The sequence below is a fragment of the Nomascus leucogenys genome, chromosome 12 (assembly GCF_006542625.1).
Source record: "Nomascus leucogenys isolate Asia chromosome 12, Asia_NLE_v1, whole genome shotgun sequence".
Lineage (NCBI taxonomy): Eukaryota > Metazoa > Chordata > Mammalia > Primates > Hylobatidae > Nomascus > Nomascus leucogenys.
Window position 1 is genome coordinate 61,556,672 of NC_044392.1, and position 16,354 is coordinate 61,573,025.

At 37.2% G+C, this 16,354-nt stretch overlaps 1 protein-coding gene across 4 annotated transcripts in view; it reads left to right on the forward strand.

The window, feature by feature from the left end:
• Positions 1–16,354, forward strand: part of TRIM33 (tripartite motif containing 33) — a 124,118-nt gene that overhangs the window by 89,594 nt on the left and 18,170 nt on the right. For 2 of the 4 annotated variants that reach the window (XM_012500551.2, XM_030824795.1), the window contains exons 8-12: positions 189–306; positions 1,763–2,037; positions 2,723–2,887; positions 5,794–5,994; positions 6,979–7,050. In XM_012500551.2, coding sequence (XP_012356005.2) covers positions 189–306; positions 1,763–2,037; positions 2,723–2,887; positions 5,794–5,994; positions 6,979–7,050 — 831 coding nt within the window. The remainder of the gene's footprint in view (positions 1–188; positions 307–1,762; positions 2,038–2,722; positions 2,888–5,793; positions 5,995–6,978; positions 7,051–16,354) is intronic. The other 2 variants (XM_030824796.1, XM_030824797.1) reach the window with 1 other exon arrangement.

Below are 16,354 nucleotides of genomic sequence, written 5' to 3' on the forward strand. Positions count from 1 at the left end.
TTTATTACCCAAAATGGCAGAAATTCAAGTATGTACCTTTGATTTGATTGCTAATTTAAATGTTGATGCTGCCTAATCTGAGGCTGACACTGTGGGAATATATGTGCTTTGTTTCTTAATGTCTTTATCTTATGTTTTCCCAATTGATATTTAATTTTGAGACTAATGTGGATTTTTTTCCCTTTAAGATTACTTTCCAGTTGCGTCATATTTTGAAAGCACGGTGTGATCCTGTCCCTGCTGCTAATGGAGCAATACGTTTCCATTGTGATCCCACCTTCTGGGCAAAGAATGTAGTCAATTTAGGTGAGAAATAATGAGTTTTATGAATATAACTTGGAACACTGAATTAGAAGGAGAAAATACTTAAAGCAAATTTAGATAAAATTTTTAACTTTAAAATATAAAACTACTTATGTTTTACATTTTATGTAAAAATATGTTGTTATTCATTGGAAACTCACTTTAGCTGTGGTTTTGTGTGGCTGTTATTACATCTTAAGAAAGTTGAGAGTCCACTCTGTATATTGTTTTTTAATGTGTACTGTTTCTAGTCCCCCGACCCTCCATCTTTTAAATTTATATTGACTGTTGCGTATAGAAATCTTAGCAAATGATTCATTGTCTGGAATAATTTCATAGATGTTTAGTTGTTTAATTAAGCCAAATTGTACATTAGTGACGGACTTTTAGGATGCTAATGTGTCCAGTAGTTAGGTCCTGAGGAGTGTTTGAAAGATAAGACTAGCTCTTTTCACTTGGAAGAGAAATGGATTTTGCTTTTGTTACAGCATAGTGTGGACCTAAAGACCACAGATGAAAGTTACAGAGAGCTCAGTTAAAACACATGACACAAACTTCCTAGCAATTAGAGAGCTATTTACAAATTGAGTAAACTCACTTTCAGAACAGTTAAGTCCTAAACAGTGGGAATTGTAAAAGCAGAGGCTAGTTGCCCTTGTGTTTAAAAAAAAAAAAAGTAATCTTTGCATAAAAGAAAAAAAATTATATTCAAATTTAGCTATAGCCTTAGTTCTGACATCAGCCAGCTGTTTTTATGTGACATAGTAACTAAGAATGGTTTTTACATTTTCAACTGGTTGTAAAAGCAAACAAAAACCAAGGGCTGTGAGACAGATCTTATGTGGCCTGCTAAGCATAAAATATTTACTCTATAGCCCATTACAGAGAAAGCCTGTCAACCTGTGCCTTAAATCACATCATCCTGAAATTTGGCTTCTATCGCTAGAAAGCAATGGCTCTATAAAAAGCAAGGAAAACCATCACGTCTAAAGATATAAGTTGTTTAAAGCATTCAGTATTTCCACAGAAGACGATTTCGTGACATTGTAATGCTCTGCCTTGCATATTTTGGCAATTCAAAGGCTGATGGAAACAGTATTAGCAATCTTGAGTATCCTTGAGTAAGTCTTGTCATGGGAGAATTGATTTAGATTGATTAGATAGATAGGCCTCTTCTAATAGATATCTCTTTTAGTGTCTTAATTTTCTGTATGTCTATGTAAAAAAGAATAAGGACAGAGAATATATTTTTCTGAATAGCCAAAAGTCATTTATTCAGCTTTGGAATGTATTAAGTTTCTGATCATCATCATCTTTAAACTGACTCCATTCCCTGCTGTACTGTTGGAGCTTTGAGGTGCTGATAGTTGTCAGAGGAGAGAGGAAAACATGGTGATTACTCAACAAAGTAGATGATTTAGTTGATTATATGCAAATTCTCATTTTTTAAATTTTTCAGGTAATCTAGTAATAGAGAGTAAACCAGCTCCTGGTTATACTCCTAATGTTGTAGTTGGGCAAGTTCCTCCAGGGACAAACCACATTAGTAAAACCCCTGGACAGATTAACTTAGCACAGCTTCGACTCCAGCACATGCAACAACAAGTATATGCACAGAAACATCAGCAGTTGCAACAGATGAGGATGCAGCAACCACCAGCACCTGTACCAACTACAACAACAACAACACAACAGCATCCTAGACAAGCAGCCCCTCAGATGTTACAACAACAGGTAAGTATTGTTACTATATTATTGATAGAAATTATGAAGCCTTCAACACTACACTTTTTCCTATATAAATTACACATTTCAAAGTTACTAGCAAGACTTTGAGCAGAGTTCAAAAGTCAGAGTTTAAATATTTGCTGTAGTTATGATGGTGATGTAAGGGAGCTGTAAAGAAAGGCAGTAAGTAAATTGTCTTGGGAAACAGAATTAATTCACTAATACTCTGGAAGGATGTAAGTTCTCATCCTTTCACATCAAATCTTTTTTGTTTTCCACGTATAATTGTGTGGACCAAAGGACCAGACTGTTTCTGCCTAGGATCTGATATGTTCCTTAAGCATTTGTTCAAATCATTCCTATACCTGTGTGTCTTTTGCTGTCTCCACTGCCATCCCTATCAAAACTATTACTCCAGGCTGGGATACGTTAATGTTGATACGCTTTAAACACACACACAGAGAAAAAGAGAGGGAAGGGGAAAGAGAGAGAGAGACAAGGGAAATTAGGGAGTGATACACAAACTGGTCATTACCAGTCCTCTGGGGATTGGAGCTAGCGATAAGAATTATTTATACTTTTTACTTTATACTGTTTTATCTTAACTGAATTATTTTTATGATTACATTTTATAATTGAGATAAATTTATTTTAAAATTATTACATAAATTGCAATTTCTACTTTTTGTAGCCTCCTCGATTGATCAGTGTGCAAACAATGCAAAGAGGCAACATCAACTGTGGAGCTTTTCAAGCCCATCAGATGAGACTGGCTCAGAATGCTGCCAGAATACCAGGGATACCCAGGCACAGCGGCCCTCAATATTCCATGATGCAGCCACACCTCCAAAGACAAGTATGCCTAGAGTTACATTTGTAAGAATCCTACAATTTTAAAATTAAAAGACACCATTTTCTTAATCACTTTTTGGGAGCAGGTCATTGATGTGTTTGAGAATTTGATTAATGCTGTATATCCTCTTGTCCCAGGAAAATAAATATACACATGAGATTTTGTATTTAATTTTAAGAGCTTTTAAAAAATGCTTTAAGTGCATCATATACTATGGGTTAAGAAACCCTGATGTAGTTAACCCATTCAATTCGCAGAAGTGAAAAAAATCTAATGAGCTGGTGATTTTACCCACAATCACAAAAAACAGTGATAAAATAGCAAGAACCTTAGTTTCCTGAAAATGCTGCTCTGCTCTTTTAATGTGGCTTTTTGATCCTAATATATAAGAAGGACTTTAAGAGTAATAGAGCTAACTATATGTATTTTTTTTTTTTTTTTACCTTTTTCTCTACTCAGATATTGTTCCTTTTAGGATGTAGATACGCTTTAATAAGTGTACTTAGAGACATGTTTTATAAACTTTGCCTAGTTATGTTTATATGGGAGATATGAGTATACAGTGAGGCCACTTTTTCATAGGATTTCTAGTTATAAGATAACAGAGTTTATTTTTTAACTCTTAGAATGATGTTTCTCAAAACATGTTTTAAAGACCATCAGAATCACCAGTCAGCTTTGGTGGGGTGGGCGACCTTGTCAGAATAACCACTGAATCAGAATTTCTAGGTGGGGAGTACTCAGTAATATTTAAATTTGTACTAAGTCTCTCAGGTCAATCTGCATACTAAAGTTGGAGAAACACTGTCCTAGAACAGTGGTCCTTCAACTTTTTGGTCCATATATGCCCAAAAAGAGCTTTTTAAAATAATGCGCTTCTTGGCTGGGAGTGGTGGCTCACGCCTGTAATCCCAGCATTTTGGGAGGCCGAGGCAGGAGGATTGCTTGAGCCCAGGAGTTCGTGACCAGCCTGGGCAACATAGCAAGGCCCCGTTTCTATTTAAAAAAAAAAAAAAGAAAAAGAAAAAATATATACTCACATTTGAAGGCTTTCATTTAAAATTTACATTATAGGTTTAAGTTTAAATAGTTTCAAAAGCTATACTTTATAGCATATTGTAAATATTGATGCTATAAAGTTAAAAAACCTTTACATTATTTTAAATGAATCCACTGGAATTCCAAATACCCTAGCAAGCTCTCCTTGGACTTGAATTTCACTTCTATTTCTTTTTATCTTACCGTAAGATAGTTTTATTTGATAGATATAGATTAGCCTATTGTAAATTTCTGCAGGAAAAAATGTTTGTTGTAATAAATTGTTAAATTTCCAGTGACAATAGGGTTATTATTAAGATTTGAAACTTTTTCTGTGGACCGAATTATCGTTATATCGCCACAATTGTTGAAACAAAATGGGTGTATTTACATGGTTTAAGACTATTAGAAGATACAGAACTCTTTTGGATATACGTTTCTTTGAGCTAGATGGAGACTTTTCACCTCCTGCTTTTGGTTATGTATGTTTGTATGCTGTTACTTATTTTTAAAATAAGTCGGAATTCAACATTGGTTTTTATTACTAGTTTTTTTGGGATTTGTTTTTATGTAATGCTCAGGAAACGTGTTTACACAATTATGTATTTGGGAATTAAAAGAATTTTATTATAGTAATGTCCCTCAATTCTTTGAATTTTTTCTAGATTATAAGCTGAGAAAACAATCTATCAAAACTATTTAAAAACTTTTTGTCAGTGACAACTTCATTTTTGTTAATCATCAAATATTCGAACCCATTTGAAGGTTTGTTACCCAGGTTTTGGAGTCAGACACCCAACATCATTATTTCCAATTGTACCTTTGATTATTTCTACAGGTTTTTTTTTTCCTTCCTGGTGCAGTGTGCCTAGAATAAGATTTAGGAATGGTCAAAGGTGTGGTGTTCTTTTGTCAAGGGTCGGGGAAGGGCATTTGCGAAAGTGGTGGAAAAGGAGATCCAGCAGAGCATGGCACATTCTCAGGCAAATCAGATTTTTTTTTTTCCTTTTTAAAGAGCACATACAAAAGGTTGAGGATCTGAACATTTATTTCCTTCACACTTTTCACATAATCATGTGCCCCTTAGTTCATGGAAGGCCTTCAGGTATTTCTAGGGGCCAAGCACACCTTGTCAGAGCGCAGAAGCTACATAATCAGACTAATGAATCATCTCAGAACATTTTCATTTTCCTTAGACTTTGGGTATACCTCTACAGCAATCACTGGATGTTATTAAGCATTTTTAGTTTTTAAATATTTCAAATGATTTATTTGTATTTGTAGAATTCGTTTTCTTAAGATTTTCTTGTATATTGTCTTAAATGATCCTCATAACAGCCCTCACAATGAAACAAGTGAGGTATTGTTACCCACATTTCTAAATGACTGAGATTATGTGATTTGTCTAAGGTCACACAGTATTAGAGTCAGGACTTGATGCCATTTTTCTTTTCTGTAAATTCATTGTTCTTTCTACCACATCAAGCTGCATTATATAATCGTTTTTATGAGAAAAATGACTAAGGGTCGAAGAGGAATAATGACTGAATGGTAGTTCTCTTACCCTGGTGTTTGAAAATTTGGAGGTTTACAGATCCTCTGTTACATACTTCCTTCTACTGAAATAAGATCATATCACCAGGCTGATGTGTTGGGAAATTATTGACAAGCCTGCCTTTCCCTAGATACTACTCAAAAATGAATAGAAAAATGAAAAGGCTGAGTTTGAATTGTTCTTCTCCTGAATAAGTTTGAAAGGGCCCACTTCTTTGTTTCTTCTGTTTCCTTCCTAAACTAAAAATTATAAAGGTATAGTTTATATTCAGCAATTCTGGCAGATCAAGTAATGATAATGTCTTCTTTCTTATTAGCACTCAAACCCAGGGCATGCTGGACCCTTTCCCGTAGTATCGGTACACAACACCACAATCAACCCAACGAGCCCTACTACAGCAACTATGGCAAATGCAAACCGAGGTCCCACCAGCCCGTCTGTTACAGCAATAGAGCTAATCCCCTCAGTTACCAATCCAGAAAACCTTCCATCGCTGCCAGATATTCCACCCATACAGGTTTGTATTTAAGTTGAATGAGGCTTCATTAAACTTAATGCTAATTACAGAGTTAGAGTATTTATTTCAGAGGTTTTTTTTTTTAATTCAGGATCAACATTTCCTTGAAATTTCTAAAGAGTAAAGTCTAAATCACTAAAAGTCTCCATTCAGTCTAAGTGAAACTTTCATCAACATCCTCTCTTTCCGCATTCCCCGCCCACCCCCTCCTCTAGCCTCCAGTTAACCATCTTTCTATTCTCTGTTTCTATGAGATGGACATTTTTAGATTTCACATGTAAGTGAGATTAGTCAGCATTTGTCTTTTGGTGCCTGGCTTATTATACATAGCATAATGTCCTTTGGTTCCATTCATGTTGTTGTAAGATGGCAGAATTTCCTTCTCTTTAGAGGCTGTATAGTATATTCCATTGTATATGTATACCACATTAAAAAAAATCCATTCATCCATTGATGGACACTTAGATTGCTTGCATATCTTGGCTATTGTGGATAATGCTGAAGTGAACATGGGAGTGCAGATAATTTCTCTGATGTAACAATTTCAGTTCTTTTGGATATAAATTTTAGTGATCTCTTGCATTGCATGGTGACAACAGTTGATCGATAGTGTATTATATATTTCAAAATTCCAAAATGGGTTTTTAATGTTTCTCACCACAAAAAAATGATGGGTTGGTGGGGTTAGATATGTTCATTAGCTTGATTCAATCTTTCCGTAACATAGATCAGAACATTACATTGTACACCATAGGTAAACACAATTGTTATTTGCCAGTTAAACAAAAAAGAGTTAAGTATAAATACTTGAGTCTTGAAAAGTTATTTAGCTAAAACTAGCATTCTTCAATATTTTAAAGTTCTGGGGAATTGAAGATTGTATGAATAGCAAATTATGGGACTATCTAAACAGAAGTACAATAATGGAGGATTAATATCACCTTTGCTAAAAGGCTAGTTACTCCCTTTCTACACCTGCTACAGGCAAACGTTGTTCAGATGATGCACTCCTGGTGTGAGTTTGGAGCCAGAGAGAAGACCCAGGACCAAAATGTGGTTAGATCTTTGTTGTTCTTCTGTTAGATCTAAAAGGGGTAGTCAGTTGGACTGGGAAAAGGATGGGGTTAGAAGGCCAAGATAGTAGACACTTTGAGGCTTATACTGAGAGGGGGAAATGATGGAGAGGGGGAAATGATGGAGAAGAGGAATAGATGGAATGTGAAGGACCTTTGAGTGAGGCCTTTTGTCCCTTTCAACTGAAGAAAAGTATCCTTTGGATCTTTCTGAAATTTTACCAATTTGTTTCAGTTAAAAGCATTTTCTTTTAAAACGTAAATATAATCTGCCAGCGTTATACTGAATTTAATTTTATGCATTGTATGCATTACTTTCATATCTTGGAGTCCGGGGTCACCATAGGAACAAGGAGCAATGAAACTATTGTAACAGTAGCACCCTTGATTCTTTCTGTGGCTGCAGTTTAATGTTTTGTTTTAGTGGGTTTTAGTGGGCTATGTAAGAGTTTTAAAAGATATTTCTATAGCTTCAAACATTTTTTTAATTTTATTTAAAGTAAGTGTGTATATTTAAGGTAACACCATGACGTTAAACATATACATAGTAAACTGGTTACTATGGTAAAACAAATTAACATATCCATCAGCTCACATAATTACCCATCCCCCTGCTCCTGTAAGAGCAGCTATAATTTACTCATTTAGCAAAAATTTTGAATACAATGCACTATTAACAAAATTGTTCAGAAATCACTAACATACTGTGAATTCTCTTAACCTGATTGCTTCCCTAATACTAGGAGAAGTCTTTTTTGCCTGAAGGAATGGTAGTTTTATTGGTGATGAGAGGACTGGACCATACAGAGTGGAAACTTTTAAAATATAAATTAAAAAGTAACATTTCTAAGTTAACAGCTTATAGTTTGTGAAGCGCTTTCACAGGCAATATATAAGTTTAATGCTTAAAATCACCTGATATGTAATATCCCTGTTTTATGGATAAGAGTAAGAGAGGTTCGTATAACCACCTGGTGAGTTAATTGTGCCCACCACACAAACAAAATCAATTCACAGAGACCATGGCATTGCAGTAAAGAGTTTAATTGACGCGAGGCCACCCACGCTATGCAGGAGATGGAGTTATTACTCAAATCAGTCTCTTTGAAGGCTTGTAGTTTAGGGGTTTTTCTTTTTCTTTCTTTCTTTTTTTTTGAGATGGTGTCTAGCTCTGTTGTCCAGGCTGGAGTACAGTGGCACAATCTCGACTCACTGCAACCTCTGCCTCTGAGGCTCAAGCTATTCTCCTGCCTCAGCCTCCTGAGTAGCTGGAAGCACACGCCCCCAGGCCTGGCTAATTTTTGTATTTTAGTAGAGACGGAGTTTCATCATGTTGACCGGGCTGGTCTTGAACTCCTGACCTCCACCTCGGCCTCCCAAGGTACTAGGATTACAGGCATGAGCCACTGCGCCTGGCAGCTTAGGGGTTTTTCAAAGGTAGTTTGGAGGAAGGGGTGGGGGCAGTAAGGCAATGGGTGCTTGCTGCTTATTGGTTGGAGAATGCAGTCATGGGGTATGGGAAAATCCCCCTTAATTGCTGAATTGCTTCTGGGTGGGGCCACAGGGGGGCTTGTTGGAGGGCTTGTTGGGTCCAGGTGGAGCCATTATCTGTGTCAGACATGCGAGAAACCTCAAAAGATATCTAAAAAGGACAATCTTAGGTTCAGCAATAGTGATGTTATCTGCAGGAGTAATTAAGGAAGTTGTCTATCTTATGACCTCCAGAGTAATGGCTGGCAGTCCTTTATGTCAACACCTTAGCAGAATTCAGGCTCCTTTCCTCCTCCTAGCCTGGTGGTCTCTTTTTAACTTTACAAAGGCAGTTCAGTTTTGGGGAAGGGCTATTATGTAAACTATAAATGTCTCCCAAAGTCAGCTTGTCTCAGGCCCAGGAATAATTAATGTCAGCATGAAGGCTTAAGGCAAAGAAGAGGGAGGTTGACTATATCAGAACCTCCCCGACCCTTTCACTGATACAATTTTTGCAAAGGCGGTGATACAGTTTGGCTCTGTGTCCTCACCCAAATCTCACCTCGAATTGTAATCCCTACTTTGTCGAGGGAAGGACCTGTTAGGAAGTGATTGGATCATGGGGGTGGTTTCTCTCATGCTGTTCTCACAAGATCTGATGGTTTTTAAAGTGGCAGTTTCCTCTGCACTCACTCACTCTCCTACCGCCTTGTGAAGGTGCCTGCTTCCCCTTTGCCTTCTGCCATGATTGTAGGTTTCCTGGGGCTTCCCCAGCCATGGAGAACTGTGAGTCAATTTAAACCTCTTTTGTTTATAAATTACCCAGTCTCCGGTAGTATCTTTATAGCAGTGTGAAAACGAACTAATGCAGTTTCATTGGTGACTTTCCTAGAGTCACATGATAGATAGAAAAGTTGGAATTTTAGGCTGGGTGCAGTGGCTCACGCCTGTAATCCCAGCACTTTGGGAGGCTGAGGCGGGCAGATCACCTGAGGTCAGGAGTTTGAGACCAGCCTGACCAATATGGAGAAACCCCATCTACTAAAAATACAAAATTAGCAGGGCATGGTGGCGCATGCCTGTAATCCCAGCTATTTGGGAGGCTGAGGCAGGAGAATTGCTTGAACCTGGGAGGTGGAGGTTGCGGTGAGCCAAGATCGCGCCATTGCACTCCAGCCTGGGTAACAAGAGTGAAACTCTATCTCAAGAAAAATAAATAAATAATAAGAAAAGGTGGAGTTTTAAGTCCAGACTACTAAGTCCAGTTCTTTCTCCACACTACCTATAACAATACCAGGGAGGTAGTTTGGGATTGTAGGCCTGGAAACACATGGTATTGAGAGCTTTGGGCGGCCAGAGGTATGCACAGTATAACAATGTCATTCAGTTTTTACTAAGCACTTACTGTATGCTAAAGTCCTCAAGCATTGAGGATAAGAAGATAAACAAGACTTGGTTCTAGTTCTTAAGAACCTTACAAAGGGAGAGGCAAGTATCATCTACTTTTTTATTGAAATACAATTCATATACCATGAGATCCACTCTAAAAATGTACAGTTCAGTGGTTTGTAGTGCATTCACAAGATTGTACAACCATTACCACTAATTCAAGAATATTTTCTTCACCTCAAAAGAAATGGTACTCATTAGCAGTCACTCATATCCTTCTCTTCCAGCCCCTGAAAACCACTAATCTACTTTGTCTCTATGGACATTCCACATATGAATGGAATTATATTTGGCCTTTGATGTCTGGCTGCTTTTACTTAGCATAATGTTTTCCAGGTCTATCCATGTTTTAGCATGTATTAGGATTTCATTTTTTTATGGCTGAATAATATTTCATTGTATACATATATCATTTGTTCATCATTGAACATTTGCTTTTCTCTGGCTGTCAGGAATAATGCTGCTGTGAGCTTTCATGTATGAGTTCATACAAGTATGAACGTAGTGTACTAGGCTGTTGTTGCATTGCTATTTATAAAGAAAAGAGGTTTAATTGTGTAACTGTTCTGCAGGTTTACAGGAAGCATATTCAAGCACATTTATGGATTATTTTTAACTCTTTTTCTACTTAATTTGGCTAGATTAAGAATTCACATGGAGAAAACCTAGCATTAGTTTAAGCTGGTGAAATAGCCAAGACAGCTAAGTTTAAGACTCAAATGTAGATGAAGTCTCAATTTTCTTTTGCCTAATCAAGAAAAACTTCCTCAAGGACTGAATTGTACTTTAGTGTGTAGATATGAGATGTATTTGTTGGTCAAGATAGAGTATAGTATATGCAATGGCTTGAGGGTGTGAAAAGGCACAACTGGAGTAATAAGATAGAAGTGAGTTGTTATCCAAAATAGAATAGATGAGGAATTATTTGTATAGCTTTTGATTATACTAAGTCAGATGTATTAATGGTGATATAGTTAGGTAACTAGAAGAAATATATTAAAATGAAGAATTTTAGCATTTACATTTTATTTATGCAAGAAGGTAATAGGAGATAGTAAATGGAAAACGTAATGTTTTGTAGTATATTTAGTGTTTCACTTATGGTACAGTACATGTATCTCAATCAGTTTTAGAACATTTCTGTTTGTTGATAAAATGTAATATTTTCCTGATAATCGGTAGAATAGCACCTAAATATGGAATCCTTTTATTAGGTTCAAGGCCAAGTCTTCAATAGTGCATAACACCAGAGAATTTCTGGAAACATGGATCACTATTAATGCACTTGTGTATTTTCTTTAACAAATATCTGAGAACTTACCATGTATTAGACCCTGGGTACTGATTATACAAGGATCAAACGGAAATGGTCCTTGACCTCAAGGAGTTTCTTATGTAATAGGGAGACAGTTTTCTTTTGTTCTTTTTTGTTGCTGTTGTGCTTTTTTTTTTTTTTTTTTAGATGGAGTGTTTCTCTATTGCTCAGGCTGGAGTGTAGTGGCGCAGTCTTGGCTCATTGCAGCCTCCGCCTCCTGGGCTCAAGCAGTTCTTCTGCCTCAGCCTCCCGAGTAGCTGGGACTACGGGCATGCACCACCCCGCCTGGCTAATTTTTTGGATTTTTAGTAGAGACGGGGTTTCACCATGTTGGCCAGGCTGGTCTCGAACTCCTGACCACAGGTGACCTGCCCACCTCAGCCTCCCAAAGTGCTGGGATTACAGGCGTGAGCCACCGCACCTGGCCGGGTGACAGTTTTCTAAACAGGGTCAAAACAGTGAGCTTATTGGTACAAATGGATGTGTATAGATGATAGTGAAAGAATAGAGGCAGAAGATTCTACATCTGCCTGTGGAAGTCAGAATAGACTTTATATGAGATAATCTTAAATTTGGACTTGAAAGATAAGTAGGCAAGTGTTAGCTAGTCAAGGTTAGTTAGAAGGCAGATATTCCAGGTAGGAATTATGTATGCTGAAGCAACAAAGGGCATGAAAGGAGTGTGAGATTCAAAGCAGTTAGGTGTACTGTAGATGATAATTTCAAATCTGAGGTCAGATTTTGTGATTTTTCTTTTTTATGCTGACTTTGTCACTGTTTTATTTTAAGCTCTCTTAAACCTGGGTGCAGTGGCTCTGCCTATAGTCCCAGCACTTTGAGGAGGCCAAGATAGGAAGAACACTTGAGGCCAGGAGTTTGAGACTTGCTTGGGCAACATAGCAAGACCCAGTCTCTAGAAAAAAAATTAAAAATGAGCCAGGCATCTTGGCGTGGACCTGTATTCCTAGTTGCTTGGGAAGCTGAGGCAGGAGGATCCCTTTAGCCCAGGGGATCAAGGTTGCAGTGAGCCGTGATCGTGCCACTGCACTCCAGCCTGGGCAACAGAGTGAGACTGTGTCTCAAAAAAAAAAAAAAAAAAATAGAATCTACCTCATGGATGGATATGTTGGTAAGATTAAGTCTGACATATAAGTATTCAATAAATGTTAGTTGTTATGATTATTTTTCTCTTCCTCTTCTTTTTCACCAGCCCTCATTATTAAAAAGTAAGCTTTGGGAGGAAGGACCCCTATTATGCTTTCGTATTATGCTTAATAGAAAAATTATAAACATTCATCCAAGTGTGTTGAGTACTTTGTACTTGTCTTGAGGAACAATAGGGATAAGAGAGACCTGCTGTCATAGAGTTTACAGGCCAGGAGAATGCAGACATTTATAGATTTTTTAAAACCCTACCTATAATAAATTGTATAGCATTACTCAAAGGGGAAATTATAAGGCATCAACCTAAGGTGAGTATATACCAGGAGAACCCAATAAAACATAGTGGGTTGTTAAAGCCGCTTTGAAACCTGGAAGCTGGGTAAGAGTTAGTAGGGAGATGTCAGCAGTAAATTTTATTAGGAAAAAGGGCAGAATTTCAAATCCCACAAGGTCTGAAGGAACTGGGCACTTTTGAAGAACAGAAAAAAGGCCAGTGAAGAACAGGAAAGAGAGAAGGGCCTAGTTCTGTAGAGGAAAATGGAAACTGGATCAGGTAGGGCCTTCGTAAGCTGCATAAAGGATTTTGGATTTTATCCTAAACTCAATGAGAAACCATTTTTGAAGGGTTTTGGTGGGGTAGGAGCAGTGTACATGACCTATCAGATTTGCCTACTTTTTAAAGGCCTTTATGAGCCATATAAAACCATCGTAGCTTTTAAAAAAGGAAAAGGAAAAAAACAAAAATAGCTGTCTACCCCATTCTTTCACCTAACTAAATCCCAGCACTATAACCAATTGGTGTACATTCTTTCAGATTTTTCCCTAGGAATATGCAAACATGAATTTAAAAACGTGTGTGTGTGTGTGTGTGTGTGTGTGTGTGTGTGTGATTTATTTTGGTTTATTTTGTTTTGAGACAGGGTCTCACTGTTTTACTGAGGCTGGAGTGCATGGAGTGCAGTGGTGCTCAAGGGATCCTTCTGTCTCAGTCTCCCCAGTAACAGGGACTACTGGCACACGCTACCATGCCTGGCTAATTTTTAAATTTTTCTTTTGTAGAGATGGGGTCTTGCTACTAATAGTTGACCAGGCTGGTTTTGAACTCCTAGTCTCAAGTGATCCTCTTACCTTGGTATCCTAAAGTGTTGTGATTACAGATATGAGCCAACCTGGCCATCCTGTAATTTTTTTAAGTAACAGAAAATGAGATTATACCACATGTACACAACTAGTGCTATAAATACTGTGTTGCAAGTTTTACATTTTTTTTTACATGTTTGCTTTTGGACTTTCTCTTTTCTTTTTTCTTTTCTTGAGATGGAGTTTCACTCTTGTTGCCCAGGCTGATGTGCAATGGCACGATCTCGACTCACCTCAACCTCTGCCTCCCAGATTCAAATGATTCTCCTGCCTCAATCTCCCAAGTAGCTGGGATTACAGGCGTGCACCACCATGCACAGCTAATTTTGTATTTTTGATAGAGATGGGGTTTCTTCATTTTGGTCAGGCTGGTCTCAAACTCCCAACCTCAGGTGATCTGCTCACCTCGGCCGCCTAAAGTGCTGGGATTACAGGCATGAGCCACCGCGCCCAGCCGCTTTTGGACTTTTTCATGTCAGTTCTTAGAGCTTTCTTGCGTTTTAATCCATATGATATTCCATTTCATTGGCTGTTTTTTAGCCCTCTGTTGGTGAACTTTTGGTTTATCTCTCATATGTTACTATTAAAAACAAAGCTGCATTTGTGAAAAGATGTTAACATCATTAGTCATTAGGAAAATGCAAGTTAAAATCACAGTGAGATGTACCACGACTTAGGGTGGCTAAAATTAAATAGACTTAACATTAACCATAGCAAGTATCGGTGAGAATGTGGAGGAACTAGAACCTTCAAACACTGTTGGGATTGTAAAATGGTACAATCACTTTGAAAAAAGTTCAGCAGTTTCTTTAAAAGTTAAACGTGTATCTGTCATAATGATTCAGCCGTTCTGCTTTTATTTGCCAAAATAAAACAGGAAATATATCTATACAAAGATTCGTACTCAAATGTTTTTAGCAGCTTTGTTTGTAATAAGACAAAAACTGGAAACAACCCAAATGTCCACCTGCAGATAAATGGATAAACAAATTGTGTGTTCATATAATGGAATAGTAACTAACAGTGAAAAGGAATGAACTTGATCCAACAGCAAGGATAAATCTCAGTTATACTGAGTGAAAAAAATAGATGAAAAAAGCATACAGTATATAATTCAAATTATATAAAACTAGAAAAAAAAACTAAAGCTGAAGAAAGCAGATGAGTGGTTGGTTGAGGACAGGTTGTTTGAGAGAGGGATTGATTACCATGGGGCATGAGGAATCTTGGGGGTGATAGATAAGATCTGTCCACTATTCTTGATTTTGGTTTCCCAGTTGTAGACTATGTGAAAATGCATTAAACTTTCACATCAGATCCTACACTTTGAATATGTTTAGTTTATTGTACATCATTTACACCTTAATGTCATTTGTAAAAAGCTACATTGAGGCACAATGAGCATATAGTTGTAAACACATATTTCTGTAAGTGAAGTTGGTAGAAGTATAATTACTGGCCAAAAGTAATTACACATTTAAATTTCACATAGATACTGAACAAATTGCTCTACAAAAAATATTGTGCCAGCTTATATATTTGAAAATGCCCATTTTTGCATTGTCTTCCCAATACTAGGTAAATTATTCATTCTTCCATCTTTTCCAGTGATGGATTAAAATGATATTATTGTTAATTTTATTTTCATTTCTTTGATTGGTGAAATTGGTTTTCTTATGTTCATTGATTATTTTTATTTCCCCTGTAAACTATCTTTGTCTTTAGGGAAGTATCTTTGCTCATTTTCCTATTGGACTGTGTTTTTACTTTTAAATCATGAAAATTATTTATATAATACTTATATTTCCATGTACTTATTCAGGGATGCTCAAAAAACATTGCTTTAATGAATAAATGAATTAATGTCTTTCCAGTTAGACCTTTATGGTGACTATCCTTGTCTAGTGAAACCCACAGGTGAATGCTTCAGTTAGCACCTACCTGTTGGAGGTTATAATGACAACAGGGATGTCCTTTAATATATTTCCTGTTTGCCTCTTCCTGACCTGTCCATCCTCTACCCTTAGAGTTATCTTTCTAGCAAAAGATACAAATTGCAGGTGAGGAGTATAAAAAGGAGTGGAAATAGGTAACATGGGATTTTCATGTCAGTTTTGAATCATCTTCCCCCTTCTGTTTTTAGGTGGGATGCAGCCCCATTTTCATGTCTGGCCCATATTAGGTACTCCCCCCTCATAACAGATCTTCCAGTTGACTTGAGTTGCAGCTAGGGATTCACCTGTAGTCACAGCTTTACACGTGCATCCTTGGCCAACAGCTATGACCACAGGGTAACACAACTGCTATTGTCCTTTGATTCCCTCCAACTAACCTACTGTCTACTCTCACCTTCAGCCCTTCATGTCTCTGGCATGGGTTTTGTTTTGTTTGTAATCCCAGTACTTTGGGAAGCTGAGGTGTGCAGACTGCTTGAGCTCAGGAGTTGGAGAGCAACCTGGGCAATGTATCCCATCTCTCTCAAAAAAAAAAAAAAAAAAAAAAAACACAAAAATTAGCCAGGCGTGGTGGCACATGCCTGTAGTCCTAGCTATTCAGGAGGCTGAAATGGAGGGCATGGCTTGAGCCTGGGAGGTGGAGGTTGCAGTGAATCAAGATGATGGCACTGCTCTTCAGCCTGGACAGCAGAGCCAGACCCTGTCTCAAAAATAAATAAAAGAAGAATATGACCATTTATTTTATGAAATAGTGTAAAATTTAAGGTAATATTCATACTTAAATCTTTTTTTTT